At 65.0% G+C, this 27,211-nt stretch overlaps 8 protein-coding genes across 8 annotated transcripts in view; 3 read left to right on the top strand and 5 right to left on the bottom strand.

The window, feature by feature from the left end:
- The window catches only part of CHLRE_06g295001v5 (uncharacterized protein), a 14,876-nt gene extending 9,190 nt beyond the window's left edge, over window positions 1-5,686 (top strand). The window contains exons 14-18 of the mRNA XM_043063489.1: window positions 77-1,045; window positions 1,454-2,422; window positions 2,897-3,815; window positions 4,157-4,330; window positions 4,822-5,686. Coding sequence (XP_042924195.1) covers window positions 77-1,045; window positions 1,454-2,422; window positions 2,897-3,815; window positions 4,157-4,330; window positions 4,822-5,061 — 3,271 coding nt within the window. The 3' untranslated portion in view covers window positions 5,062-5,686. The remainder of the gene's footprint in view (window positions 1-76; window positions 1,046-1,453; window positions 2,423-2,896; window positions 3,816-4,156; window positions 4,331-4,821) is intronic.
- Window position 5,687: 1 nt separating this feature from the next.
- On the bottom strand, window positions 5,688-10,860 carry CHLRE_06g294950v5 (uncharacterized protein). Its single transcript, XM_043063488.1, has 9 exons — window positions 10,352-10,860; window positions 10,250-10,287; window positions 10,037-10,102; window positions 9,364-9,510; window positions 8,888-8,983; window positions 8,449-8,508; window positions 7,634-7,795; window positions 6,682-6,815; window positions 5,688-6,332 (listed from the first exon to the last, which is right to left on the bottom strand). The coding sequence occupies exons 1-9, from the start codon at window positions 10,593-10,595 to the stop codon at window positions 6,155-6,157; spliced, it is 1,125 nt and encodes a 374-aa protein (XP_042924194.1). The 5' UTR covers window positions 10,596-10,860; the 3' UTR covers window positions 5,688-6,154.
- A 98-nt stretch (window positions 10,861-10,958) lies between these two features.
- On the bottom strand, window positions 10,959-11,530 carry CHLRE_06g294900v5 (uncharacterized protein). Its single transcript, XM_043063487.1, has one exon. It carries the CDS (start codon window positions 11,500-11,502, stop codon window positions 11,074-11,076), a length of 429 nt encoding a protein of 142 aa, XP_042924193.1. The 5' UTR covers window positions 11,503-11,530; the 3' UTR covers window positions 10,959-11,073.
- Window positions 11,531-11,640: 110 nt separating this feature from the next.
- On the top strand, window positions 11,641-12,696 carry CHLRE_06g294876v5 (uncharacterized protein). The gene has a single exon (XM_043063486.1). The coding sequence runs from the start codon at window positions 11,972-11,974 to the stop codon at window positions 12,290-12,292; it is 321 nt and encodes a 106-aa protein (XP_042924192.1). The 5' UTR covers window positions 11,641-11,971; the 3' UTR covers window positions 12,293-12,696.
- A 46-nt stretch (window positions 12,697-12,742) lies between these two features.
- CHLRE_06g294850v5 (uncharacterized protein) lies at window positions 12,743-15,602 on the top strand. The gene is made up of 5 exons (XM_001701504.2): window positions 12,743-13,157; window positions 13,283-13,372; window positions 13,485-13,573; window positions 14,158-14,228; window positions 14,730-15,602. Exons 1-5 carry the CDS (start codon window positions 13,007-13,009, stop codon window positions 14,818-14,820), a joined length of 492 nt encoding a protein of 163 aa, XP_001701556.1. The 5' UTR covers window positions 12,743-13,006; the 3' UTR covers window positions 14,821-15,602.
- Window positions 15,603-15,608: 6 nt separating this feature from the next.
- Window positions 15,609-18,890, bottom strand: CHLRE_06g294800v5 (uncharacterized protein). The gene is made up of 6 exons (XM_001701534.2): window positions 18,647-18,890; window positions 18,102-18,296; window positions 17,832-17,903; window positions 17,576-17,656; window positions 17,096-17,299; window positions 15,609-16,891 (listed from the first exon to the last, which is right to left on the bottom strand). Exons 1-6 carry the CDS (start codon window positions 18,809-18,811, stop codon window positions 16,706-16,708), a joined length of 903 nt encoding a protein of 300 aa, XP_001701586.1. The 5' UTR covers window positions 18,812-18,890; the 3' UTR covers window positions 15,609-16,705.
- A 2,078-nt stretch (window positions 18,891-20,968) lies between these two features.
- CHLRE_06g294776v5 (uncharacterized protein) lies at window positions 20,969-22,400 on the bottom strand. The gene is made up of 2 exons (XM_043063485.1): window positions 21,453-22,400; window positions 20,969-21,205 (listed from the first exon to the last, which is right to left on the bottom strand). The coding sequence occupies exon 1, from the start codon at window positions 22,012-22,014 to the stop codon at window positions 21,454-21,456; it is 561 nt and encodes a 186-aa protein (XP_042924191.1). The 5' UTR covers window positions 22,015-22,400; the 3' UTR covers window positions 20,969-21,205; window position 21,453.
- Window positions 22,401-23,172: 772 nt separating this feature from the next.
- CHLRE_06g294750v5 (uncharacterized protein) lies at window positions 23,173-27,068 on the bottom strand. Its single transcript, XM_001701536.2, has 7 exons — window positions 26,914-27,068; window positions 26,670-26,837; window positions 26,368-26,550; window positions 25,808-26,052; window positions 25,020-25,129; window positions 24,598-24,763; window positions 23,173-24,021 (listed from the first exon to the last, which is right to left on the bottom strand). The coding sequence occupies exons 1-7, from the start codon at window positions 27,023-27,025 to the stop codon at window positions 23,854-23,856; spliced, it is 1,152 nt and encodes a 383-aa protein (XP_001701588.1). The 5' UTR covers window positions 27,026-27,068; the 3' UTR covers window positions 23,173-23,853.
- Window positions 27,069-27,211: the final 143 nt, after the last annotated feature.

Genomic DNA, 27,211 nt, shown 5'->3' with positions numbered 1-27,211 from the left:
GAGGAGGTGGTGGTGGAGGCTACGGTGGCGCGGGCCGCCGCTGGTTTGGCCTCACACCGCCGCTGCCGCTGTTCAGGCCGCAGGGTGGTGGTCCTGGCGCAGCAGGAGGCGCGGCAGGCGGCGCGGCAGGGGGTGCCGCCGGCAGGGGAGCGACCGGTGCCATTGCAGGCGCAGCGGCTGGAGGGCAGGGGCCGGCCGCCGCCGGCGGAGACGGAGGCGCCGCCGGTAGCCGCCGAGGTGCCGGCGCCGGCGGCTCCAGTGCCCCCACCAGTGCCCACGGCGCCGGCGGCGGAGCTTCCGGGCCCGCCTCCACCTCAGGCGCAGCGCCCCAGCCCGGCGCCGCCTCAGCCGCCGCGTCAGCCGCCGCGTCTGCCGCCGCGTCTGCCGGCGGCGGCACCACACGGCGGCGCCGCCGCGGCGGCGCCTTCCAGGCGCCGCCGCTGCCGCCTCTGCCTGCAGGCGCAGATGCCGTGGCGGTTGCCGCGCAGGCGGCGGCGGCGCTGCTGCGCGCCGCCGCGCCGTGGCTGCGGCGGCAGTTGGTGCGCCTGGCGGCGCCGCAGCCGCACACGCTGGCGGCGCTGACCAGTGGGGCGATGGCGGGCACGGCGGCGGCGGGCGAGGCGGTGCGGGTGCTGGAGGCGCGGGCGCAGCTGGCGGAGACGGTGGAAGCGCTGCTGGCGGTGGCGGAGGCGGAGGCGGGGGCGGGGGCTGGTGCTGGTGGTTCACTTGACGGGTCAGCGGCTGCGGCCACAGGAGGGGCAGCGGGCGCGGGACCGCACGGCAGCGCCGCTGCCGCCCCTTCCAAACCAGCCCGCGCCGCAGCCGCACCCACAGCCACAGCCGCGGCCGCGCCCGGGCCCTTCCCTTTGGAGCCGGAGGCGGCGCTGGCGGCTGCCCGAGCGCGCTCCTCCGCGCTGTGGCTGCGGGCGGCTGCTGACGAGGGCGCGCTGGAGGCGCTGCACCTGGGCGGCCTCACGCGGCTGAGCCGGCTGCGGCGGCTGTGCCTGGACCTGGCGTCGGACGACCAGCCGCTGCCGGTGGCGGGGTGAGAGAAAGTGTGTGTGGGGGGGGGTGTGGGGGTGTGGGGGTGTGGGGGTGGGGAGGGTGGGGGTGGGGGTGTAGAGGTGTAGGGGTGGGCGGGTGTACGGGTGGGCGGGTGTAGGGGTGGGGGGTGTAGGGGTGGGGGGTGGGGGGGTTGGTGGGTTGGTGGGTGTGGGTGTGGGCGTGGGTGTGGGTACAGTGTGTGTGGGGGTTACATTCAAGACCAGTTAAGGGGGGGGAGGGACCACCCCCAGCAGCGCACGGTTGGGGGGCAAAAGGTAACGAAGGTAGCCTTGCAAGTGTGCCACTTGCGTGGTGCAGCGCAAGCGTCGACTGCATGCATGCATGTGCGCCTGCCTGTGTGCATTGACTGCATGCCCGCCCGCCCGCCCGCCCTCCCGCCCTGCCGCAGTGCGGTGCGCCACCTGCTGCGCGCGCTGCCCTCCCTCGAGTCCCTGCACGTCACCGACCAGCACAGCGGCAGCGAGGACCTCAGCCTGGGCGTGCTGGGCCTGCTGGGCTGTAGCAGCGACGACACCGCCGGCAATAGCAGTAGCAGCAGCGGCAGTAGCAGTGGCGGCAGCGGCAGTAGCAGCGGCCGGCTCAGCTTGGTCGGGCCGCCGCGCCAGCCGCCGGCCGCACTCAGTCGTCTGACCAGCCTCACCCTGGGCTGCCGCACACAGCTGCGAGTCAGCCGCCCCTACGCCGCCGACGGCGACGGAAACATGCTGCCGCCCTTTGCGCCGCCGCGCCCGCCGCCGCCGCGCCGGGCGCCGCCGCCGCCGCCGCCGCCGCCTGGGCACAACGGCGCAGCTGGAGGCGCGGCCGCAGCCGGCGGCGGGCCGGCGGCGGCGGCGGCCGGCGGCGGTGGTGCGGGTGCTGCTGGTGCTGCTGGTGCCGATGCCGGGGCCGGTGGTGCAAACGGCGGCGGCGGTGTGGGGCTGACGGCGGCGGCGCAGGACCTGCTTCAAGGGCTGGGCGCGGAGGACTGGCATGCGGGCGTGGCGGCTGCCCTGCCCGGCATGCCGACGCTGCCCAACTTCCCCCCGCCCCACCACCCCCACCACCTTCACCACCAGCCCCCGCCCTTCAACTACGCGATGGCAAACGCCTTTATGGCGCCCTTGCTGCCCTTCCCCGAATTCCCCGCCGGCGACGGCCTGGGTGGCATGGGCGGCGGCCTAGGTGTCGGCATGGGCGGCGGCATGGGCGGTGGTATGGGTGGTATGGGCGGCGGCCCGCACGGCTACCTGCCCGCCTTCCCCGACTGGCTGGGCGGTATGGGCGGCGGCGGCCACCGGCTGGGCGGCACGGACCGCGCCGCCCAGGGCGCCGCCGCCGCCGCCACCGACCTGGCCGTGCACTGCGCCGCACTGCCCAGGTGGGCGCCCAGTGTGTGTGTGTGTGTGGGGGGGGGGGGGGGTTGTGTGGGGGGGTTACAATCATGACTAGTTAAGGAAGTGGTAGACGGTAGACCATCTTGGGCGGAGGGCGGGCAACAGGCAGGGGTGGCTGCGGCATTGTGTGTGTTTTGCCTGCGTGCCTGCGTGCGTGCCTCCTCACGGTGTGTCAAGCGCTCCAGCGCCTCCCCCCACATACGGGGAGGCGCCCCGTCGCCGGAAGCCCAGAACGCTTTTGCCCCGCGCTTGCCATCACGATTAGCTCATGTAAATACTGCAACTGATATCACTGGGGAAACCGCCCGCTCAGTTGAGCTTGCGATGTTTGCGAAATGTGGCCTCCCCCTGCCTCTTTGGGCCCGGTCACAGAATGCCCCCCCCCGTCTACTATGCTACTGTACCTGCCTACGCCTTCACTTCTTGAATGTAACCCCCCCCCTGCCTCCCCGCTGCAGGGGCCTGCGCGCTTTGTGCCTCCATCGCATGCGCTTGGTAGCCGACCCCCACCACAGCGCCGCAGGCGCCGCCGAGCCCGCCGCCTCGCACACACAGCCGGCGCCGCCGGCGCTGCCGCGCTCGGCCCCTGCGCTGCCGCCGCTGCTGCAGCACGTGTGGCTGAGCAACGTGACGCTGACTGCGCCGCTGGACCTGGCGGCGCTGCTGCGGGGCGCGCTGGCGGCGGCGCCGCTCAGCGGCGGCCTGCAGACGCTGGTCATACGGCACTGCTTCGTGGTGAGGCAGCAGCAACACCCGCCGCACGCAGCGCACGGGCCGGCGGCGCCGCAGGCGCAGGCCGCCCTGAGGCTAGCCGCAGGGGCGGGGCCGGCGGCCGCGGCAGCGGCTGGCGGCGCCAGTGATGAGTCGGAGCGTGTTCTCCGCGGGCTGGCGGCGGCGGCGGCCACACTGAGGGAGGTGCACAACGGCGCCTCCAGTCGGCGGAGGGCGCTGGTGAACGCCTTTGATGGCCTCATGCTCAACCTGGGCGGGGGAGCGGGAGGAGGAGGGGGAGGAGGGGGAGCAGCAGGCGACATCGATGACCACGTGCCGGGGGACCTGGTTGCCCACATCAACGGCGGCGGCGGCGGTGGGGCGGCGGGAGGAGGACCGGGCGCAGGGGCCGGTGGCGGCGGCGGCGGCGGTGGTGCGAACGGCGCGGCGGCGGCCGTGGGCGGCGGAGCCGCAGCCGCACCCGGAGGTGGTGGCGGCGCTGGCGGCATGGGGCGGGTGTTGGGGGACCTGGGTCCGCGCTTGCGGGCTGCGGCCGTCACCACGGGCGCCGCGGTGGCGGCGGTGCGTGCGGCTGTGGGCGGCGGGCGGGCGGCGGTACGGCTGGTGCTGAGCGACTCCGAGCTGGAGCTGCTGTGCCAGATCAAGGTGGGCAGGGTGCTATCCCGGGGGTTTGTATTTGGCTGTTGTTCGAATGGGCACGACACTGGGCCGGAGCAACTCCGGTATCGCGGCATGGCAAGCCGTTTGCCTCCTCTGACGGTCCCGGCCTCCGCCTCCCCCGGACGACGCATCTCGCTGCAATTGAGCCTCTCAAAACCCATTTGCCCACCCACCTATTCTTTGCCCCCCCCCACACACACATCCCACACACACCTCTTTCCTTACCCGCACAAACCCCCATCCGCACATCCTCAACCCCAAGTCCCCAACCCCAACACCATCCCCATCCCCAACCCACCCACCCACTCACCCTCCCACACGCTCAGTCTCTGCGGCTGCTGGGTCTGGACGGCTGTTTGCGGCTGGAGGACGTCCCCCGTCTGGCGGCCCTGGGCCCCGGCCTGCGCGGCCTGGCGCTGTGCCCCAACGTGGCAGCCAGCCAGGAGGCGCGCGCGCGGCTGGAGCTGGAGGTGACGGCGCGGTGCAGCCCCAGCCTGCAGGTGGGGGCGGGCGGGTTATAATATTGACTACGTAAGGAAATGGTAGGGGGGTTGTAAAGGTGGTTGGGAAAGCGGTGTGCAAAGATGGTTGGGAAAGGGTGCAGGATGCACGGAAGACTGTGGACCGAATGAGCGGGGGCGGGGTACCTTCGTAATTGGTTAAGGAAATGGTAGGCGTAGGCAATCTTGGAGGAAGGGAGGGAAGGGGCAGGAAAGGAATGGGGGAGGAGAGGGGAAGGGGCGTGGGGCTTGGGCTTGGAGACGGGGTTGACTTTGAACTAATCCCGGAAGGAACCAGTCGCGCTGCAAGGAGAAACTGCAGCCGCATATGCTTGGAGACGGGGAAAGGTGGGGCATACGTTTGCAGTTCCGGCGATTTTCGCTTTCCCTGCCGCATACACTGTCCTGCATACTTCCTTCCGTTGCGTTTCTCTCTCTCTCTCTCTCACACACCCACGCACGCACGCACGCACACGCACATGCACATGCAGGCGGTGCTCATGCGGCTGGCGCCGCTGCGCGGGCTGCGCGGCGTGTGGCTGCCGGAGTGGGCGGGCAGCCGCGAGCAGCTGCTGAGCTGGCAGGCGCAGCTGGCGGCGGCGGGGCCGGCGCTGGTGGCGGTGCGGGTGATGCACGCGGATAACCTGTGGCGTCTGAGTACACCCGCGGGCTGTCCTGACGTGGAGGACTCGCTCGAGTGGTGGCAGGCGGGGGTCTGGAACACCATCTGAAGCGTTGTGGCTGTGTGGTTTTGGGGCGGGGGGGGAGTTACGGTAGCTTGAGGATACCCAGAAAGGAAGGGAAGGAAGATGGCGACGCAACAGGTTGTTGTTTTCGTTGGTTGGCGAGGGGGGTAGGGCGTCCATGCAAGGCGGGAAGGGAGGGCCCCGGACGGTGGATGGTGGAATCTGGGGGACGGCGAGGAAAGGATTTAACAGGGGCGAGCCGCTGAGGGTGTGGTACTGTAGTGTGAGCGGGTGCGGTGGTTGTTCATCTGGACGTCTGCTCTCCGAGCGCGCGGGGCATGTGGCATGCCATACGGACGCATCGGGAAGGCAAGGGAGCGGCCATGGATGTGCCGGTGCTAACCGGATGGCTGGAACTGGGAGGTGTGACGCTCCGCGAGTGCGGGGCCTGGACTGAAGTTTGGCATGTTGGGGAGAGAGGTGGAGACCCGGGGGCCACTGACCCCTCCGCCCGAGGTGCAGGGGGGATGGAGGGCTGGCCTGGTGCTGTCACTCGCAGGGGTTTAAGAGCTCGGGGCTTCCGTGCCTCAACTGGTGTGGTGACGTTGCGCGCGTGCCGCTGCAAACGGCGACCGCCACGTGGCATGAAGTCTCGAGCATCATTTCGTGAACCAGTGTCAATGTTACAGGCATTCGCCGTTTTCCATCACGTGTACTCTTCTCTGGTCTCACGTTTTCCGGGCGGGAGGTTGCGACAAAAAAACGCATTCCCGCCGCCCTGGCTCCTTGCTCACACAGCTCGCCGCCTCAATAATCCCCAGGGCAATCAGGGTGAGAGGGCACCCAAGTGGAAACACTCACGCGTCGCGGCCGGCACAACATACCGGATGGCCGCAATGCCACCACGCGAGCTACTTGCTCCGCGCCCGCAAGTCGCAAGCCGTGCAGCGCCAATCACCCCGCCTCCCAGCCTCGTCAACCACGTCAGCAGCACACCCTGCTCCACCACCAGTGCCGCACATCCTTCCCGCAATCCCTCACAACAGCCGTCCGCCACCCCTTGAGAACACAAGCTTCCCGCCGGTTCCCCAGCTGCTGCTCACCAGCTGCTCACCAGCTACCGCCACCTCCTCAACGTTTACGAGCGCTCCAGGGTCTTGGAGTCCTCGGCCAGGCCCATGACGTTGAGGCCGTTGTCCACGAACATGACGTGGCCAGTGACGGCGGACGACAGCGGCGAGCACAGGAAGGCGGCCACGTTGCCCACCTCGATGGCCGCCAGCTCCTTCTGGATGGGCGAGTTCTCGTACGAGTAGCTGGGCGGGCGGGCAGGCAGGAGGGCAGGGAGGGGAGGGGAGGGAGCAGAGGTTGGGGAGGGGAGGGTGGGGAGGGGAGGGTGGGGCGGGGTTACATTCAGTAAGAAATTGGTGGACGGTAGCAATCAAAGGGCAGGGAGGGGAAGAGGTTGAGAGTCGAGGAGCAGGAGAGCGGGAAGTAGGGAGCGGTTGTGCGATAGGCCCCGGCGCCCGTCACTTGAACCTCCCGCGCCCCACTCGTCCTATGGCACTGACATACCCCCACATCTATAGACCCACATTCTGTCTCCTTGTGCTTTCCCAGTACACCGACACGCGCACCCCCCTCCCTCGCTCCCGCCTCCCTCACCGGATCATGTCGTCGATGAAGCCGATGGCCTTGGCGGCGCGCGAGCCCAGCGGCCCGGCGCTGATGGTGTTGACGCGCACCTTGTACTTGCGGCCCGCCTCGTAGGCCAGAACGCGGGTGTCGGACTCCAGGGCCTGGAGGGGGGAGGGGTGTGTGTGTGTGTGTGTGCCAGGAGGTGTGCATGTGTGTATTAGGGCACACATGAAGGCAGCGTGTGGGCCCACCCAGGTGCACCGCATGGGTGTGCATGCTTACACAACGCTTGTGTGTGTGCTCAGACGACACGGGACCACAGCGGTTCTTTGGCCCCCACCCACGGCATGGCCAGGGCACCCTCCCGGTCAACTCCTGTAAACCACCATGTCCCTTCCCAGGATCCACGCGTGGCCTCCTTGTCCCTGCACGTGCCGCCCTCGCACGTGCCCGCCGACAGCACTGTGCGCGCCACCTACAACGGCACGCCGCGGGCGCCACACGCCCCCCCCAGCGCCTCCGCGCCCCGCGCTGACGCCCTCCTCACTGCCGCACCGCCGTCTTGGCCCGACCCAGCGGCACGGTCCCCCCAGCCCCCTTCAGGCCCAGATGCCCGCCCTGCCCCGTGACTGCCCCCACGGGCTTGGGCTCGGGCACATGAACCCACCTGCCCAGCCACCTACCTGGCGCCCCCACACCCCAAGTCCCGCCCCTCCCCGCCCCTCCCCTTCCGCCCCTCCCCTCCCCTCCCCTCCCCTCCCCCACGGGGATGTTCGCTGGGAGCCTGGGCACTCGGTGCATTTCGGGAATGGGGACTACGGTGCTGTCGCGTGCCACTCCGTTGTCAAGCATCGGCCACGCTCTCCTCGCTCTATTGCATTGGGTTTGGTTTTGTTGGGGCTGGTATCTACAACCCACCCCTCCTCTTCCCTCTGCCCCCTCCCCACCCCTCCCCTTCCCCCCTCGCTCCCGCACTCACCGCCTTGGCCGAGGACATGCCGCCGCCGTAGCCGGGGATGATGCGGTTGGAGGCGTTGTAGGTGAGCGAGATGACGGCGCCTCCCTCGTTCATGAGCGGGCCGAAGCGCTGCACCATGGAGATCAGCGAGTAGGAGGACGCGGACAGAGCGGCCAGGTAGCCCTGGGGGTGGAGGAGGGGAGGAGGGAGGGAGGGACGGAGCGGGGAAGGAGGTTAGGAGGGGCGAGAGGAGGGGGGAACGGAGGGCGGGGGGCATGACGGAATGTGGAGCGATAGGAGGGTGGACCGCATAACCGCATTCATTGTGGTTTGGGACCATTGGGTGACAGGCAGTCCCTGGTTGCGCGCCGCCAGCTGCTCGGCTGCAAGCGCCACTGAGCCCGCAAGTGCAGTCTGCGCCGCCCTGCCGCTCCGCTTCCCACGATGCCCAGTGGGCCATCACCCCATCAACCCCGGGGCGCGCCTGGGCACGCGCGGGTACCGCCTCACTGTCGCCGCTCCCCTCCCAACCACCCAAACCATGTGCCGCCCACGTGCCAACCCCCGAGCAGCAACACGCTCACCGGTGGCTGCACACTCTGCCTGGGCGCCCAATCCGCCCGCGTCCGAATGATCCGTAGGCTAGTCCCAACCGCCCCGGGGTGGGAAACCACTATCCCGCCACCCCCCACCCACCCCCCACACAGATGCGATGGCTGTGTCAGGACCTGCTCGTCGTGCTGGGGAGCACCCCCCACCCCCAACCCCCACCCCCCCCCCCACACACACACACACACGCACACACACACGGCCCCCCGCCCGCCCGCCCCGCTCACCTTGCGGGACACCTCCAGCAGCGGCTTGACCACCTCGGGGCCGTTGGCCAGCGAGTGGACCTGTGGGGGGAGGGGGTGGGAGGCCGGGTAGGGCACAACGCATGGAGTGGCCGGTGACGGCAGTGGCGTCTGCGGTATGCGCCACTCCCTGCGCGCCCGCCCAGCATTCAACCCCCGCCCAGCATCTTCCCCCCCCCCCCCACACACACACTTGCCAGCCCCCCCCCCCAGGCCAGCCAGCTACACGCCGCCGCCTACTGCCGCAGCCCCGCCCACCCCAGCACATGCCCCCCCCCCACACACACATTTCCCGCTCCCCCCCCCACATGTCTGTTCTGGTTGACATGGGATTAGTTAGGGGAGCGAACCCTTCCGCCGCCCTACCCGACCTCACCCCCTCACCCCTCATCACCCCCCACACACACACACACACACGCACCAGGATGTCAATGTTGCCCGAGTCCTTCTTCACCGACTCCGCCACCTCAGACACAGTCCAGGCCTTGTTGCCCGCGTAGCGCTTGTTGGTGGCAACCTGGGGTTGGGTGGGGTGAGGTGGGGCATGGCGGGTGGAAGGGATGTAAGGGGTGGGGCGGAGGGCTCCAGTCCAGGCAAGACCCCTCATGCGGTGGCGGTGGCGATGGGGGCGCGTTGGGTGGGGGTTGTGGGAGTGGCGGCCAGCCGGCTGAGGCACCGCCCGCCCAGTGCAGTGCGCCGGGGGATACGGCCGGGCACTGTGGGACACCTCCCGGGCGGCCCCACGCTGTGGCACCGCTCGTGGCTGCGGCACCGCCCGTGGCCGCCGCTGCTGCTGTGGCTGCTGCTCCGATGTGAGTTGACCCAACTGGAATATGTATGTCCCCCGCTCGGACCCCACCCTGGGGGACCGCTCACCCCTCGCCCCCCCCCTCTCACCTCCTCGGGCACATCGGCCATGGTGTCGAACACGGCGTCCATGGGGTAGATGTGGCTGAAGGTCATGAGCGAGCCGTCAGACAGCTTGCGGCTCTCGTCGAACTTGCCCTTGTCCAGAGAGGTCTTGAAGATGTTGAGCGCGGGCACCTGGGGTGAAGGGGGAGGGGGTGGAGGAGGTGAGGGAGGAGGAGGGGGAGGGGTGGTGAGGGGCGGACGAGGCACGGGCGTGGCAGAACAGCGAAGGCGCTGGTGGGGTGTGTGTGTTGCAGGGGTGTGGCAAAGAGGTTGGCAGGGCAGCAGCCGCACCGCGGCAACTGCAACGCGCGCATGCACCGGGAGGGCGGATGAGGGTGCAGGCAGGTGTGCCGCTGAGGCTCCGTGGGCCCATCCGAGAGCACAGCAAACCCCGCGCCTTGCCCCCGCTTGGAAACACCCAAACCTATGCTCGCGCGCAAGTGCAGTGAAACATAGAATCTTTTACAGGTTGTTGACGCAACTGCCGCATGCGCAGCCACGTGTGCTGTCGGCCCCTGGCCCCGCCCTCCTCCAAACGCAGCCCGCCAGCCCACCCGGTACGCCTGTGCACTCGGCAGTCGACCGGCAACGCGACAACTCCAACTTCCGAGGCCCCGCTTCGTTCTCATACAGCTGCCGCATCTCCTGCTTCACTCACCCAGACGCCGAGGGAGATCTCAGCGCCAGCCTCCGCCAGCGCCTTCGCAATTGCCCAGCCGAAGCCCTGCAAGTGCACCCAATTGGCTCAATTGTACCAGATCTCTTGACTGGTGCCTCGCACATGCTATTGGAGCACTGGGGCGCCGGGCGCCCTGAAACGCCAACAGCATGCAAGCAAAAGTTCTCGTTTACGCGCCCACTATGAACTAACCTGGTCATCGGCCACACCAGCAATGAAGGCCTTCTTGCCTGCATGAATCGGCTCAAGTCAGGAAATTGAGTAACGCCTACAAGGGTCGATGTCAAGCCTTACCGCGGAGGTCGACCTTGAGCCCAGAGCCGTTCACAGCCGACACCTTGACGCTCAGAGCACGGCCCGAGGCAGGCTTGCGGGCACTGACCGACTTGGTCAGGCCAGCGGGCTTCGCCGAGGAGAACGCCTGGCGCATTGCCGAGGCGACGACCGTGCTGGCGCGGACGCTAGCCGGCAGGGCCGCGACCAGGGCCTCGCTGCGAGCAGCAGCACGCTGGAGACGAGTAGCGCTCTTAAGGGCCATGGTGTCTGTGTGAAGTGAACAGACCTTCTTCGGGCTTCTAGCGGGACTGAAGAAGGATGCAAATCGGGTGTGCACGCCCAATCCGACGTGTGCGCCAACGGTTTTCCTGACGATCCCCACTTCAATGTAACCAGTTAATTCATGTCATTTTATCAAATGGAAGAGCTGCTGCACCCCCTCGACGAGCGCGTGCCGAAACACAGCACCGAAATTCAGCCGGATTCAGGCAAAGAGCTCATAGTGCTGCAACTTGGTTGACGTGTTATTAAGAGGGTGAAAGCATATCAATTTCTCGCGCAAAGGGCTTTCGGGACTCCTTTCTTGGAGCTGCTGGTAGGTTTTGCAGCTGCACGCTCTCGTTCAATAAGTTAGTGTCAGTCGTAAAATACACACTGGGCTCAGTAGAAAGTCAAAGGCTCTCGCCCATCCGACGGCCGTGCCGAAACCCTCCTCTCACCCACCTGTCTAATTCTCATCTTCAACGCCTCTGCCGCTTGGCCGCCTGCTTGGCCGCCTGCTGCTGCCTGAACGCCTCCAGGAACGCCGCCTGCCGCTGCCTGAACGCCTGCTTGGCCGCCTCCGCTGTCGCCCACTGCTCCAATGCTGCCGCCCTGGCCGCCTGCTTGGCCTCCTCCATGGCCTCCCCCTCCGCCCTGGCCGCCCTGGCCGCCTGCTTGGCCTCCTCAATGGCCTCCTCCATGGCCTCCTCCTCGGCCGCCCTGGCCGCCTGCTTGGCTGCCTTCGCCTCCTCCTTGGCCACCCTGGCCGCCTGCTTGGCCTCCTCCTTGGCCTCCGCCGCTGCCGCCCTGGCCGCCTGCTTGGCCGCCTTCGCCTCCTTGGTGGGCCGCCTGAACACGCCTGAAACGCCCTCTCCCCCCGACCCCCCCTCCCCCGGCCCTTTAGGCATGCAAGATTAACAGGGCTTTCAGTACACGGTCATAGAATGCGTCCACATGCACATGGACACGCGCTTAAGCGTGGGCCGGCTAGGGGCGCCCGGCTAGTCAGGAACCTCCTTGACTGAGGATGCGCGCCAAGCCCGCATCGAGTAAGCAGCTGCAAGTCCGGACAGATAGACCGCTCGGTCAAGCCCCTCATGCTATTGGCACAATGTCCGTGCCTGCATACTCTCCGGGGTCGCACAACGCACGCAACATGGACCCCTGCAATGGACTGCTCAAGCTTTATCAAGTCTGAAGCGTGCCCGTCTCGAGCAACTTTGTGAGGCCGTGCACCTCTCACGCGCTTCAACACCTGGTACGGAGGGCATGTCACGGAGCCTTGGAGTTGGAGCTCGCACAGTCCGGCACCCAGGGCAACCAATAGCCTTGCACCGATAGCAGTCGATCGGAGGAAGCATCTTCGATAATAGGAGGATGGCAAGCATTCATCCCCACGCAGCACGTAAGCTGATTGCGTCAGGTCGGTGGCGGCCTGGCGGGCCATGCTTCCCGAGGCGGCCGCCCGCACACACGACTCGCCTGCTGCTGGAGAACGACCTCGCTTTCCAGGTGCAGCAGGCGTGGGCGGCGCGCAACAGCGGGCAGCCGCTGAGCCCACAGCAGCAGCTGCTGGTGGAGAACCAGCCATCTTGGCACCAGAGGTCTGCCAGCAAGGGCGGCACAGAGGCACGTGACCGCCGGAATTGTGCCCGGGACCCGGACGGCGGAGGAGTTCCTCCAAGGTCAGGAAAATAAGAAAGGTGCTGAAGGAACTGCGGCATGCCTGGCGGTGGCTGACCGGCAGCCGGCGCCTGCTGCGGAGGGCCTACAAGGAGTGGGACTGCCTGGAGCCTAGAGTAGAGGGCAACCACATATGGAGCCGTGCAGTGGCGGGGCTGACTGGTGTACAGACTCTGGCTCGCGCGAGGAGGCATGCGACGCAGTGAGACACTGAGCGGTGAGCAGGGGAGAGCGGTGAGCGTTGTGTGGGTGGAGTGCGGTGGGCATTCATCCCCACACAGCAAGTGAGCTTCTTGCGTCAGTCCGGTGGCGAGGCAAGCTTCCCGGAGGCGGCCTGCCACCGGAGTGCCGCGGCCACATGACTCGCACCAACGACACGTACGGCACACTACAATTGAGCTGGTTGACGCACCTGACCTCCTAGTCACCCCTCTAATCACCCCTATTACAGCTGTGTTTCCCCCACATACTCGCACCGCGTATCCTAGACCCAAACTTTCTTCTTGCCTTCTAGAGCCAAACCTGGCGCCCTAATCGATCTCCTTCTTGTGTTGTGGCTTTTCGTGGCTGGTGCGGGGGTGGCCACCAAGTGCTGAGGCTCACCCCCGGCTTATCAAAAAGTAGCTTGGGCCTGAGACCCGCGTATAGTTTGGCCAAAAGGCTGAAATCCGCCAGCGATTGGAGCTCGCCGACGAGGAGAAAAGCCGAACAGCGTCAACAGTTGCAAAGATGAGCACGCCAGCAAGGAAGCGCTTAATGCGGGATTTCCGCCGACTGACATCGGACCCGCCTCAAGGCGTGAATGGGAGCCCTAACCCAGACAACATTATGCAATGGAACTGCGTTATCTTTGGGCCAGAGGACACACCGTGGGATGGCGGTGAGCAGCGTTGGGGCGTCAGTGGGCCCGGGAAATGCTCGCGCGCAGCTTCTCAGCTCGCGCCTGGCGCTTTCAGCTCGCGCGCTTGACCTTGGAAAAAGCTAACTTGGTTTTGCGTCCTTCAGGCACCTTCAAGCTGACGATGGAGTTCTCGGAGGAGTACCCTAATAAGGCGCCCACTGTCAAGTTCAAGACGAAGCTGTTCCACCCCAACGGTGAGCACGCGCCTCCCCCAACGCCCCACAGCTTCCCACGGCCGCCCCTGCAACCCTCAGCGCATCTGCTAACGCTACAGCTTAAACAACGCTACACCCGATGTGCGTGCAGTGTATGCGGACGGGAGCATTTGCCTGGACATCCTCCAAAACCAGTGGAGTCCCATCTACGACGTTGCGGCCATCCTGACGTCAATCCAGGTGGGAACGCGGCAGTGGGTGCAGGGGGAATCGTGGATATTGCGGATGTGTACACCGCACCGCATACCGGCCTCGCCCGGACGGGATGCGGCGTCCGCATCCGGGCGTCCGCATCCTGGCATCCACGCGCAGCTGCATGTGTTGAAAGCGTGGCGGAGGGAACGCCGCTGTCGCAACCCTCCACGTGGCTCGGGAGCGCTGTTTGTGTTGAAAGCGTGACGGACAGGGCCGCCCCAGGCGGGGGCTTGAGTCCAGAGGGGTGAACTGCCGCATGGCTAGCCGGGCGCCTGGGCGGCACACACACCAGGCTGGTGAATGCGTGGGAATGGGAGCCCCAGGTCATGCGTCAGGGAGGGTTGGTGCCGGCAGCAGCGCGGGTGCTTTGCCTGCGGGTGCCCCACGTGCCCATTGGCGTTACAGGGTTGGATCGGGACCGTGTCGCACCCCACTCGTGCGCCTACTCCCACACACTGCACCGCCTACTGTTGCATGTCTGGGCAGTGCACCCCCACGCGCCGGCCTTTCGCCACGGACATCAGGGCACTGTGACACCCTTCTGACCCCCTTACGATTGTGTCGCGCAGAGTCTGCTGTCCGACCCCAACCCCAACTCGCCGGCCAACGGAGAGGCGGCCCGCCTGTACAACGAGAACAGGTGCGCGCAGGGGAGGGGGAGGCGGCTATCTGAAACCTGACCCAGAGCTCACCGCGACCCAGAACCTAGAACCAAACCCACGGGAGGAATAGTCATTTTCATTTCAAAGGGGGGGGGCGGGGATTGAGGTTGTCCGATACCAATTCCAGGGGGAGCTCGGGCGGATATGCGTGGCCACGTTGCACTATTGAGCGTGGGGTTTGCGTACGCGTGTACATGGCTTCGGCTCCTGGTGGCTGGGGCAACGACAATGCTGGGCCGCTGCCAAAGCAACGGCACGTGGTCGTGTGCACGGCCGGGCACAGCGTGTTGGTGTCGGTGACAGGCCTGCAACGGTCCCGCAGCCTGCAGGCTGCATGTGGGTCAGCGCCGGCCCAGGGGCAGGGCTGGCAGCTCGGCTCCCTCCTGTGAGCAGTTCAACCGGCACTGGTGCACTTTTTCATGGGGCATCCAGCCGCCGGGGATGCTGACGAGGCTTGCTGCTGTGCGCGACCTCCACAGGCGAGAGTACAACCGGCGCGTGCGGGAGGTGGTGGAGGCGTCGTGGGTGGAGGATGTGCCGGCGGAGGAGGAGGGCAAGGAGGACAAGTAGGCGCGCGGCACTGGCACACGCCGCCGCTGTTGCACGGCCGCATCGGCAGCAGGTCGCGGCCGGGGCGGCAAGGGCCCACGGGAGGGCGGCGGAGCTGCCAACATGGCGTGGATCTGGGCAGCCTGCCGCTGTGGCACGGTAGACGCACGCAGGATGAAAATGACGCGCGGCGTCGGAGAGCCCATAGAGCGTGTCTAGTGCAAGGGTAGAATGAGATTTGGGTTTGGTGGTCCGAGTTGGCATGTGGAATTAGCACGGGTACATGTCGCGGACTGGCGGCACTCCGGCTGGTTTGTGCGGGGCGCATGCTGCCTGAGGGTTAAGAACGGGTGCACGTGCACTCAACGGAGGTGTGTCGGTGGACACGGGAGGTATGACGTGGCGGGCCTGTTTGGGGCGAGGACCCCGCGTGTATGGGCCAGGGGGCCAGGTTGCTGATGAACAACCGCAGTATCACCTGCTGCTTATACACGCCTTTTGCAGCAGCGTGAGCTGCCTCGGTGTGAATGTGACACTACAAGAAGGGACAGGCCGACCGGCAGGGCTGCCCCGGAGGCCCGGACCCATGCAATAAGGGACCAGCTCCGGCCCACAGAGAAACAGCCCTTCGTGTGTGGCCACCAGGGTTATACACGGGCGTTCTAAAAACCCCTGCCATGTATGAAGTACGCCCCGATCCCCTTCCTGGCGCAGCCAGGAAGGGCCCCCTGCGGGGGCCCTAAAATCTCCTGCGCGCCAGGAGCGCTTGCCCCAGCTACTCCTGTATGTAAATTTTTTTCCCAGCCCCATTGGATAGCTGGCCTCAGTCATGTTACGTGCGCTTCACTTCCGCCACCACGTACAGCCACGTATACCTTCAGAACCCCAGCCCAGCTCCTCCAGGTCCAACTCATTCGCCAGCGTCAGGTCACCACCCTCCTCTAGCGCTATGCGATGGGCAAGGCAATGCACGGTAACCAAAAAGCAGAGCTCCTTCACCTAACCACTGCACCGTTGTGCTTGCCCATAAATACTGACGCCCCGTCGCTGCCATATGGTTGCGATATTACAAAGAAGGGACAGTCCGCCATATGCCACCATTTGTACCGACCAGGGATGAGGGGTTTTTCCCCCTAGCCCGGGCTTCTCCCCTAGCCCGAGAAATTTCGCGAGAATCAGCCCCCCAAACCCCATAAAAACATGCATGTTTTGCTGAGGAATGCGTTCTTGTCGATGGGGACACCTCGACCCCTCGGGCCCTTGCTTGGGGTGCAGGAGTGCACCTATGGTCTTAGCCTGAAATGCTCCTGGCAGCCAGGAGGAGGGCCCGCCAGGCCCTCCTACCCATGCCAGGAGCGGCCCCCTGGCGGGGGCCTAATCCCTCCTGCTCCGCAGGAGGGATCCCCAAAAAATCTCCTGCGCTTTTTGCCCTAACCCCTAAAAAGTCCTGGATTGCTCCTGGCTGGAGAACCCTGGTGGCCACCGCAAGCCGGCATTGCAGCATTAGCATGAGGCGCCATCGATTACCTCAGGGAGCACGGCACTGCAGGGGTAACTCCGCAACTGGACCTAGCAGCCTGGGGCTAGCAAAGCTTGAACGTCACCGTATTGTGGGCCATTGCGCAGTCCAAGCATCCTTTTGATGTCCTTGTGCCTCAGGCAGAATTGCTGCCGCCGTTGCACGAAAGCCCAATCTACACCACAGCGCCACACCCTCCCGTCTCCACTCGCAATATGCCGCCATCCTTCAACTCCTGCGCGCTCCCGCACCGTATCACTGCGCTTGCGCGCCTCTGCCTCTGCGCCCTTACCAGGACACGCACCATCCGGAACTGTCCGCCACCGCCATCACATATTCACATCTCCCCACCTCCCTCCCAAAACCCACCCGCCCCTGCTCCTCCCTCTACCCTAGCAGCGCCTGGTTCGCCGCTACCGCCAGCGCCGCCGCCAGACTGATCTGCAGCATGTTGACCAGGTCGTTGGTGAGCCAGGGCAGCCGCCCCTGCACGCTGGCACCCAGGTAGCTCTCCGCCAGGTTGGCCACCACCGCGGCGCCGCCCACCACACCCGCAGCCGCCAGGTCAGGGACCTGAACGGAGTGCGGCGACGACGTTGTCAACAGTGGTGTTGGTGGTGGCCAGTCATGGATGGCGTAAGTGGGAGACGATTGAGTGTGACCCGGAAGCAGCCCAGCGCGCGCGTCAACTGTAACCGCCGCGTCCATAGCTCGCTACTGCTGGCCCACCCCTCTAGGCGCCCATCAACAAACACGGGCCCCATCACCCCACCGCACCTGCCCGGCCAACAGCGCCACCGCCGAGAACAGGAAGGCCGCCAGGATGCCCGCCGCCGTGCCCTCCACGCTGACCGCGCCTTCCGTGCCGCGCGGCACCAGCTGGAAGGTGGTGATGAGGTAGGTGGTCTTGCCGTACGCCTTGCCCACCTCGCTGGACACCGTGTCGGACAGCTTGCTGCAGAAGCTGGCCACGAAGCCGATCTGCAAGGCCCGATTGCACACCCACCCACATAATTTTAATACAATGCACATCAGGGCTTTGCGCTCTGTTTTCCTTCTGCTCTTCAGCACATACACCCACGCATGCACGTCAGGGCACACAGTCAGCCCTTCCCCCGTGTGCTTTCCTGGCGCACAGGCATGCGGACTGCGGACGCAGCAGCGTTGCACCGCACCAAGCCGCATCAAACTGCGCGTTATCTTCCCATTGTGCTCTACAGCGACACGGGGACAGGAGATGCGCTAGGTCCTGCCCACCTGCCACAGCTCGAAGTTGCCGGTACCCAGTGCCAGCAGCGCGCAGGCCACGCCCGCGATACCGGAGCCCCACACGCTGCTCTGCATACACGTCAGACATTCAAAGCGGTGGCGGGGCACAGGTGCGAAAGGTAAATCAAGAAGGGTACAGGGTGTCGCTGCAAGCCGAGCCCATGAGCCCCGTTGCTGCTGTGGCCATACAGGCACACCGCTGTGCGGCAGTGCGGGTGCAAGGGCGGCAGATCAGTCCACTCACAGGGCCGCGCTGCCCTGACCGCGCCTCTGCGATTCCCTCTCGTTGCTTCTGTTCGAGCTTGAGCTTGGTCACCTGTGCACGCAAAGAGAGTACAGTGCATCCGGCTCTTATCCTGCATTCTTTGCTCAGCAACTGGGGCTTCCGTACTTGCCTGCCGCCAAAGCAAGCAGACTGCACGCACACACGCCCGCAACTCAGTCACACATTCACCCACACTCACGCACTCGTTCCGTGTTCCTGTATGGCGTAACTGCGCTCACGCTCTCTCACCAGCGTCCCGAATATAAAGTACAGGCACACCAGCATGTAGCCGCCCGCGCCGAACGCCGCGAACACGGCCGAGCCCAGGAACCAGGCGTGCGCCACGCCCGCCGGCGTCAGGCCCTTGCGCAGCACCTTGTAGCCCAGCCCGAACACGGCGCTGTTGTAGGCGATTCCGGTCAGCGCGCCCGGGTGTCCAAACACCTGCAGGAAGGGGGGGGCAGGCGGGGCAAGGGGGGGGAGGCAGGGGGAAAGGCAGAGGGGGGAACGGCAGGTGGCATGGGCAGGGATGCCAAGGGGGAGGGGTGCTGGGGGCTCGGAGCGAGGCACGGAGCGTGCGCCTGCTGCAGTAGGCAGTGCCTTCAACTCCGTCTTACCCTGGATGGCAAGACTCAGTGCTCTCAGCCGAGGTCTTAGCTGACCCAGTTCGTGTACCCGCCGCGTGCTCAGCCCGGAAACCCGAGGCAGTCCCACGGGGCAGCCCCCGTCATCGCGACAGAACGAGCGAGACCCTAGTGAAGCGGTGAGGTAGACCCAGTGGCAAGGAAACTCACTGGTGCAAGCTCCAGCGGCGGCAGCGGCAACGCGCGCAGTGCAACATTCCGATGATGTCGAGGTCTTAGTGCGCATCGCCCGCGAACTTGCAAGAACGGTATTAGTTGGTCATTGACATGATGAAGGAATGCGTGTGGTGTCGGTTTCGTTACCAAAGCTTGCATCTTTGCTTACAAAGCGATGGTGAATCGGTGCGCACACAAAGTAGCAGGCGGAGGCTGGGTTTGCAAATACACTGTTAAAATAGATTTGGTACTGTAGGGGAACAGGCATGTTCGCAGAGATGGCTCAAAGGCACGCCACAACCAGCCACTCTGCACGATTCCATCCCGCATCCTCAAGCCCCGAGCTCCTGGGTCTGCTTTGGCCCCGTCACGTGTCCGTGTGCTCTTACAGTCCCATTGGATGTAGCGGTTCCAAAAGCAATGCCCGATGAACCCCATGCATGGCGGCAGGCGGGCCCAGACCCCAGAGCCAGCAGCAAGGCCAGCAGTGTGCAAAGGTGTGCAACTGCATTGCAAGTGATGCATCATGCTGACCCCTGACCGAAGCAACACGACCCTACAGCCATGCCCCGGTCCCGTCCTGATCCGTGCTCATCTCACCAGGGATGAGTCGCACACCCCGTCATGGTCCGTCACTCCGTCAGTGTCCGTTCAGCACACTCAGATCTACGCTAGATTGGCGCCAGGTGCGTCGCCCGATCCTCGCCGTGCGGGGCCAGCCCGCTGAGGACGGGACCGCCCGCACGCAGTATGCGACACAGCACAGGCGCCCACGCACAAACATGTAAGCCTAGCCTGCAACCCGCCCTAAAACACGTGTCAGAGCACGTATCAGTAACGTCTAGAGCGCTGACCCGGCCACCATCCAGCTGACAGTTGCAGGTGGCACGTCCCTGAGGTCCAGAGCAGATGTCGCTCGCGACTCGCGTCAGCAAGTCCCTCTTGTAACCAATGCAATCTGACAGTTCACCATGCGGCCCATCTGCTCCGTCTGACAATACGCTTCCCTGTCTTGTACCGCTGCGGGCATTCCAGCCCGCAAACGCTGCCTCTGCGCTTCCCTACCGCGTGCTCCTCCTCCGCATCACCCCTGGCCGTGCCCGCCTCCGCTCCCTTGCTCTCAGGCTCCTCTCCCGTCACGCACACGCCACACCTCCACCTGCCCCGCCGTGTGTCTGAGCGCTCGCTCCAACCACCTTATCACCTGGTCGCCAGCAACATCGTGGCTGCCGCCGGCTCCAACATCCAGAGCTGGATGGGTGAGGGGCGGGGATGCGTGGGTGTCGGGCCTGGGCGATGGCCTGCGTCGTGGTGGTGATTGGGCTAGTGAACGTGCCTGCAACCTGCCGGCAGTGTAGCTGCTGCCATTACACACGCAAACGCAAAACACTCTCGTTGTCTTTTTCCCTTGTGTCCTCTTTCACGCCTGTCCTGGTGCCCTCTAGCATAACCTCCAACACAACACAAAAATATACTCACCGCAAGACCAGGCTCCCATGGCGTCATTGCGCCTGCCCACGTGGGCGCGCGCTCCTTGGCCACCCACTCGCACCCTACGCCACCTCGCAGGTGGCCCCGACCCCGAGAGGCTGTGCGCTCAGGGCACGCACCGGCAGCACCCCAACATGCCCGCCTGCGCCGAGTGCCACTGCCAGGTGTGGGCGCGGCGGCGGCGGCGCCTCCAGCTTCTTCGCCTGAACGGGCGGATTGGTGTGATGCAGCGAGCTTGACCTGGCCAAGCGCCCGCCCGTGTGCCCAAATTGCTGTCGTCTAAACCGTCTACATCCATCACGCAAGCGAGCTAGATGCGCTGTCGGGGCCTGACGACACGCCACAGAAAGTACTGGAAAGAACATTCGTCAGATTGAGGCCTGGCGGTCATGTCGCATGCGGAGCTACGGTAACCCCAAACATTAAACAAGTGGGCCCGAGACCAACGCCAAGTGGTTTGAGCTTGCAAAAGGCAAGGACCCAGCTATCCGGCTACACACCCTCAGTCCTCAGGGCAGCTACGCCTGGTCAAAGAAGTGGGCGGGACGCCTGGAGGAGGCAGGGCTGCAGAAGCACTACATGCCAACGTCCAAGGAGGAACGCCGGGCTCTCCACAGCAAATACGGGTCCAATATGGAGAACATGACCGACCCCGGTGTTGTGGGCGTGACCGTCCTCCTTCCCAAGTTCTTCGAGCTCTACCCGAACGTCGAGTTCAAGTACTGTACTTGAACTCGACGTTCGGGTAGAGCTCGAAGGTCTTGGGAAGGAGGACGGTCACGCCCACAACACCGGGGTCGGTCATGTTCAAGGCGGGGGACCTCAAGGGGACCTACTACGGCCACACGGACGGCAAGAGCTGCTACCTGTCCACTGACAAGCCCTGATTCACCACGACGACAACAGCTACAACTGCAAAAACCGGTGTTCCTCAACACCACCACGAACAAACGGTCTAAAATCACCGGCGCCAGGAGCGGTCTGGACCGTCTACATCCACCGCGCACGTAAGCTAGATGCGCTGTCGGGGCCTGACGACACGCCACAGCGACCAGGAGCGGTCTGCACGGGTTGGATGCACACCAAAAAGCAATCACCGTGAGAGGCCACAAATCCAGTTCTTTGGGAGTTGGGGGACACCGCGCTCAGTCGAGAGGCAGTCCGGCGGCACAGCTAGGCCAGTGGTGCTGCTGCAAGGATACCTCATGCCTCGGGCGGAGGCACATCGACCCACCACGCATGTTCCTAACGCGCACTTCGTGGCAACACCTGTACTGCTCCCGCTGTAACACACCCGGTCACGCCGCACCTCACAGCACCGCCGCGAAGATGGTCGCAACGTCCTGCCGCGGCCGCAGCGGCTTGCCGTCCAAAGTCAGGGGCTCCAGGAACCGCAGCAGCGTCTCCGTCGCGCTGGCATAGGACGCGGTGCCCCACTCACGCAGCTGGTCCGGCGTGGTGCTGTCCAGCTCGTCCGGGGAGCCGTGCGCCACGCTGAGGAATCGTGACCGCAACGCGCTGCTGCGCTGGATGAGCCGCGTGATGGATACGCCCTGCTGCTCCGCGAATGTGGCGACCTGCTGCCACCGCTCCGCGACTGCGGCGTCGTCCTCCGCAGCGTCTTGGATGTAGCTCAAGTTAATGGGTCTGCTACCAGCACCGAACACGTAGGAGGTGGCGATGGCGTCCACTGTGTACGCGAGCTGGCCCAGCAGAACCGACCGCCGGTCTGCCTCTCTCTCTGCGAACGTGCGCTGGAGAGCCTCCACAGCTGCTTTCAGGGACTCAATTTCTGCCGTCAGGTCGAGGTTCAGCTTCCGAGGAAACGCGTCGCGGAGAGCGCGGCGCTGTCGCTTGTGGGAGGCAGCCATCTTCTCTTAGAACATCTGCAGCAGCTCCTCGCGTCAGTTCCGCCAGACGGCGGGCGATGCCTTCTTCAGCCAGCAACTTAGACGCAAGTCCGAGGCCTGTTTGGATATGCGACTCGCGGCCGTGGACTAATTATTATTACTTCCAGGAAAACGCTGACCGCGGCCGATACAATACACACCTTCACCCTGTGGTCTGCCCTGCCATGGCTGTGTGATCGCCTCTCCCGCGCCCCTCTCACGTCGGCTCTTCCTCTTCCTTGCACACCGTGCTTGCACACCCTGCACCGCCTATGGGATGCTGCTGTTCCAAAGCGATGCCCAATGAAACCAGTGCCATAGCAGCAGGCTGGCCCAGACCCGCAGGGCCAGCGATGTGCAACTGATTTAATTGCAACTGTACAGGTGGGGTGCGGTATTGTGGAACAGCGGTATTGTGGAACAAGCGCTCCCCCGCCCTCCGCACTGCTCCAATTAAGCCCCCCGCCGGGATTGGGCAAGCATAAGGCTACCCCTAGAAGTCCCGCTACTTAGTTTCGGGTTCGGCGACGTGGCGTCGGCGACATGTTGCATGCTTAAAATGCTGCCGAGTTAACAACTTTGATTGCACTACTGCGTGCGCCAATCCTTGTCAGGCTTATATTAAGGTATGAGATCACCTAAGAAGCAGCCAAAATGCTGCTGCGATCACTGAAACGGGGACAATCACCGAAAACATGTCACCGGAACCGCTCGGTGCCGGTCACAAAATCCTGAGATAGCGCCACAGACATCTGCACTTGCCCAAGAACATCACATGGTGGAAGGACTACAGCGCGGTATGCCATGGTTGGGCTCCCGAGCTCCCGCGCGGTGCGCCATGCCATGTTGGCGTCTTGGTGCTGAATGCTCAAGCAACATGCTCATACAGGGCAGCGAGCACGAAAACCTTGCTTGTGCAGGCATAGGTTGGGTGTAAGGAGTCCAGTCACCGGGTATGGGCTCGATGCGGAGCGCCATGACGGAGTTCCCGCCCGTTCCACAATACCGCACTTCCGTGGCGAAATGCGCGTTCTGCCGTTCCACTGAAGGCCCGTGCCCTTCCCCCACGGGACCTCGCGTGCACTCCTGCCATCCTAGTATCATGTTAAGGACCATATGAGGTATCTATGACTGCAGGGTTATGACTGGATTCGTGTTGCCTCGGGTGTGGTGGCAGCTTGCGGCCAGCTTGTTCCACAATACCGCACCCCACCTGTAGCCAAGGGGTGCTTCATGCTGACCCCCGACCGAAGCAAAAAGCCATGCCCCGATCCCGTTCGATCCGCGCTCATCTCATCTGGGATGAGTCGCACACCCCGTCATGGTCCGTCAGTGTCCGTTCAGCACATTCAGATCCCCCCATCTACGCTAGATTGGCGCCAGGTGCGTCGCCCGATCCTCGCCGTGCGGGGCCAGCCCGCTGAGGACGGGACCGCCCGCACGCAGTATGCGACACAGCACAGGCGCCCACGCACAAACATTGAAGCCTAACCTGCAACCCGCCCTAAAACACGTGTCAGAGCACGTATCAGTAACGTCTAAAGCGCTGATCCGGCCATTTTATGGATGCCACTTTGCCGCCTACCGCGCTTGCAATGCGCTTCCATGTGTTGTGCCGCTGCGGGCATTCCAGCCCACAAACGCTGCCTCCACACTTCCCTTCCGCCTGCTCCTCCTCCCTAGCCCTTCCCACCTCCACTGCCTTGCTCCCAAACTCGCTCTCACTTCAGGCACACGCCACAGTTGACGATGCATGTCTTCCCGGTACCCCCTCGGCTTCCGCCCGCGCCCACGTGCTCCCGGCTCCAGCCCACAGCGCCTTTACAGGGCGCCGGCGGCGGAGGCGGCGGCGGCCACGGCGTTGACGTGGTGCCCGCAGGCCAGGCCGGCGGTGAGCAGGCCGAACACCAGGAAGGGCTGCGCGGAGGCCTGGTACTTGACGTCGTTGGCGATGGGGTCGGGCAGGAAGTACTTGTACTGGAAGTAGATCTGAGGAGGAGAAAGGGGAGGAGGAGAGAGGGGGAGAGGTCGGGAGGAGAGGGAGCAAAGAGTCAGTCCAAGTGGGCTCAGTCGGGTGGGCACTTGCGTCAGGCCCCACGACCTGCTTGTGTGGAATCCGCGCTTCCCGCGGCTTGAGCCCAGCTATCCTTGCGAAAGGTCCCAGGTCCATCCGTCAAAGTCCCCTGCCCGTAACATGCCCCAACCCAGTTCGTCATTCTGCCAGCGGTCTGCCGTCACCACACCCATCACCACACGGTAAAAGATTCGTCCTCCCAAGCAGGTCTCCGAGCGTGCTGCCTACCTTCCCAGACCATCTTCCCACTTCCACAGCCCGAGCACCTCGCCTCCCCTTATCCCGCTCAGCCGCAACCTCTTTCTGTTCCAAGGTTCACTTGCACCCCGGTCTATCTGGTCATCCCGGTTCCGCAACTGGAAACCGCGATCCCCACCCCACACCCCCACACCCGAACTCCCCCTGCCCTGCTCCATCACACCCACATCCCCTCGCTCCCCCTTTCCCCCCCGTCCCCTCGCCCCCAACGCCCGGCCGCCCCCCGCACGCACCTGCGGCAGGATGAGCGCCAGCAGCACCGCGCCATACAGCTCCTCGTGCAGCCCCCAGGCCAGGTAGGCAGCTACGCCCAGCTGCGTCACGTCGATGGTGGACACGCAAATCCACTTGGCCGTGTCCACGCCGAACGCCACCGGCAGCGACTGCAGGCCCATCTGCCTGCGGGGCGGGAGAGCGGGTGAAGGTGGGGGAGGGGAGCGGCAGCGGGGCCAAGGAGGTGGGGTGAGTTGCAGGCGGGGTGTTGAGTGGGCGACAGGTGCCAAGAAACCGAGAGCTGTCCCGGTCGAAACTCAAAAGGGCCCGCCCTGCTGCCGCCATATGTCCGGATCAAGACAAGACAACTACACCAACCCCGACCTGCTTGCCCTACCTACTGCCCTTACTCCTATGCCTGCTGCTGCCCCCGCCCCCGCACCTGTCGCCCTCAATGGACTTGAAGTCGTTCACAATGGCAATGCCCAGGCCCGCCAGCGAGTAGGCGATGGTCAGAGCCATCACGTCCAGGGTCAGGGTGCCAAACAGCGCCTGGGGGCAGCAGCCATGCCACACAGCGTTGTCGGTTCCGTCTGTTCAGACAGCTGGTGGGAGCTCAACCGGCACATCATTGGCATGTGTGGGCAGGGTGCCTTCAGGGGGGTGGGCGCGGTCGACCATCCACTGCCCCTACGCTGTTCCAAAAGCAACCGCCGTGGCCCCGCTCAAGGATCCACACAGCACAGCACAGCACTCAATTCACCCACTGCCTGCCCGCTGACGAGGACGCCAGCGCAGTGAAGGTTGGCCCGGTATGGCGGGGCAACCACCAGCTCACGCCTTCGCCAAGCTGCCCTTGATTTACCCAGCCGACACCTGATTACCGTACCCCTGCCCCCGCCACTTGCCGACGTCTTCCCCTGTCCCAGCCCAACGCCAGCGGCACCCACCGCTTGCGGTGCCCCGTCTTCCTGACCAAACAATCCCAGTGCTAACCATCTCCGTGATGGAAGCATTACCTTGCTGTTTGCGTCCGTACCCATCACTCCGCTCCTGCAGCCCTTCCCTTCCTTCCTCCCCTTTATTTATCCCATTCCCATCCCTCGTGCCTTCCACCACGCTCACACGCCCGCCCCGCAGCGGCCCTCCAAGCCCCCGAGTCCTCCCATCCCGCCCCCGGTTTCCTTTCAGCTGGTATCTGCAACCCCGCCGCCCCCCCCCAGTCCGCACCTGGCCGGCCCACCAGGGCAGCGCGATGTAGGACGAGCCCAGCGCGTAGTTGCCGGCCCAGCCGCTCTGCTTGAGCTTGAGCGGCGGCGCCGAGTAGATGTAGGAGATGAAGGAGCCGAAGATGGTCAGCTGCAGCATCACGGGCGTGGTGTGGCCGGCCCACTGGTCCAGGGTGTAGGCCAGGCCGATGCCGCCTAGCAGCAGCACCCAGATCTGCACGATCACGTCGCGCTCCGAGATGCGGCCTGGGGGTGAGGGGGTTGGGGTGGGTGGGGTGGTAGGGTGAGGGGTTGGGGTGGGGTGGGGCTTTGGGTCGGGAATTTGGGGTGATGGGGCGGGGGAAAGAGCGGGGAAACGTGGGCGAGGTAGGAGGGTTCACGCAGCGCTCCGGAGGCCGACGTCCCACTCGCAAGCAGGCTGCTGGTGCCTGCCCGCCCACGCCGCGTGAGGGCGTGGCTGCCCCCACCGCCACGCCGCAAGCCTTGACGTGCCACTTGCCTCCCCAGTTCGTAACCTCCCCCCTCGCCCCCAGCGCCCACAACTGCCGTCACATTCCTTACCCGAGGGGATGGGGCGGTAGGGCTCGTTGATTGCGTCAATCTCGCGGTCATACCAGTCGTTAATGGTCTGGGTGTAGCCAGTCAGGAAGGGGCCCGACATCATCATGCAGGTCAGCAGCTGCGCAATTTGGGTGGGGTTGTTCCACTGGTAGTGGCCCGAAGCGGCAGCACCGCAAGCAACACCTGTGGCGATGGGCGACAAAATCAGTCGGCACTCGCCAATTCTGGGTTTGCGTGCATCAAGGAAACCGATGACCGCGACCTTTGCCCCAACTCCGAAGCCGATGACCGCGACCCCTTACCCCAAATGAGGGGGATCCAAGTCACAGGCTTGGTAAGCTGCACGCGGATTTTCCAGATGTCCGTCTCCAAGGCAGCGCCCTTCATGCCCAGCATCTGGCGAGCAGCGCTGTTGGTGTCGCTCTTCTCCTCGGTGGCCTGCTGGTTCATGGCCTTCAGCGCCACGCGGCCTGTGCAGGCGCATTCGCGAGTGTAGGCGTCAGTTATCGGAGTCAAGAAGCCTTCGCAATCTGCCACAACTCTCACCTAGGGCTGGGCGCACGCATTTGGTGCCGAAAGGGCGGGCCACCGACACCACAGAGCGAGTGCTCTTGGCGACCGGGCGCACAGCATTGCGGTTTGCGCTGAGAGCCTGCATTCTTGCCAGGCGACCCTAATTCCCGTGAAAGATCTACTTGGTGAACACTCGTGCACAGGGAAATCTAACATACTCGCACAATTTTGGGTGTGCAAGCATGCCCATGCACGCCACGGATCCAAGCCCGCGCCCACGCCATCCCCGATGCCCGTTCCCGCAAGCTCGCATGCAACCCCCGCGCGCACC

Source organism: Chlamydomonas reinhardtii, chromosome 6 (assembly GCF_000002595.2).
Source record: "Chlamydomonas reinhardtii strain CC-503 cw92 mt+ chromosome 6, whole genome shotgun sequence".
Classification (NCBI taxonomy): domain Eukaryota; kingdom Viridiplantae; phylum Chlorophyta; class Chlorophyceae; order Chlamydomonadales; family Chlamydomonadaceae; genus Chlamydomonas; species Chlamydomonas reinhardtii.
The sequence above is the reverse complement of the archived record's forward strand: the minus strand, read 5'-3'. Positions and strand labels throughout refer to the sequence as shown.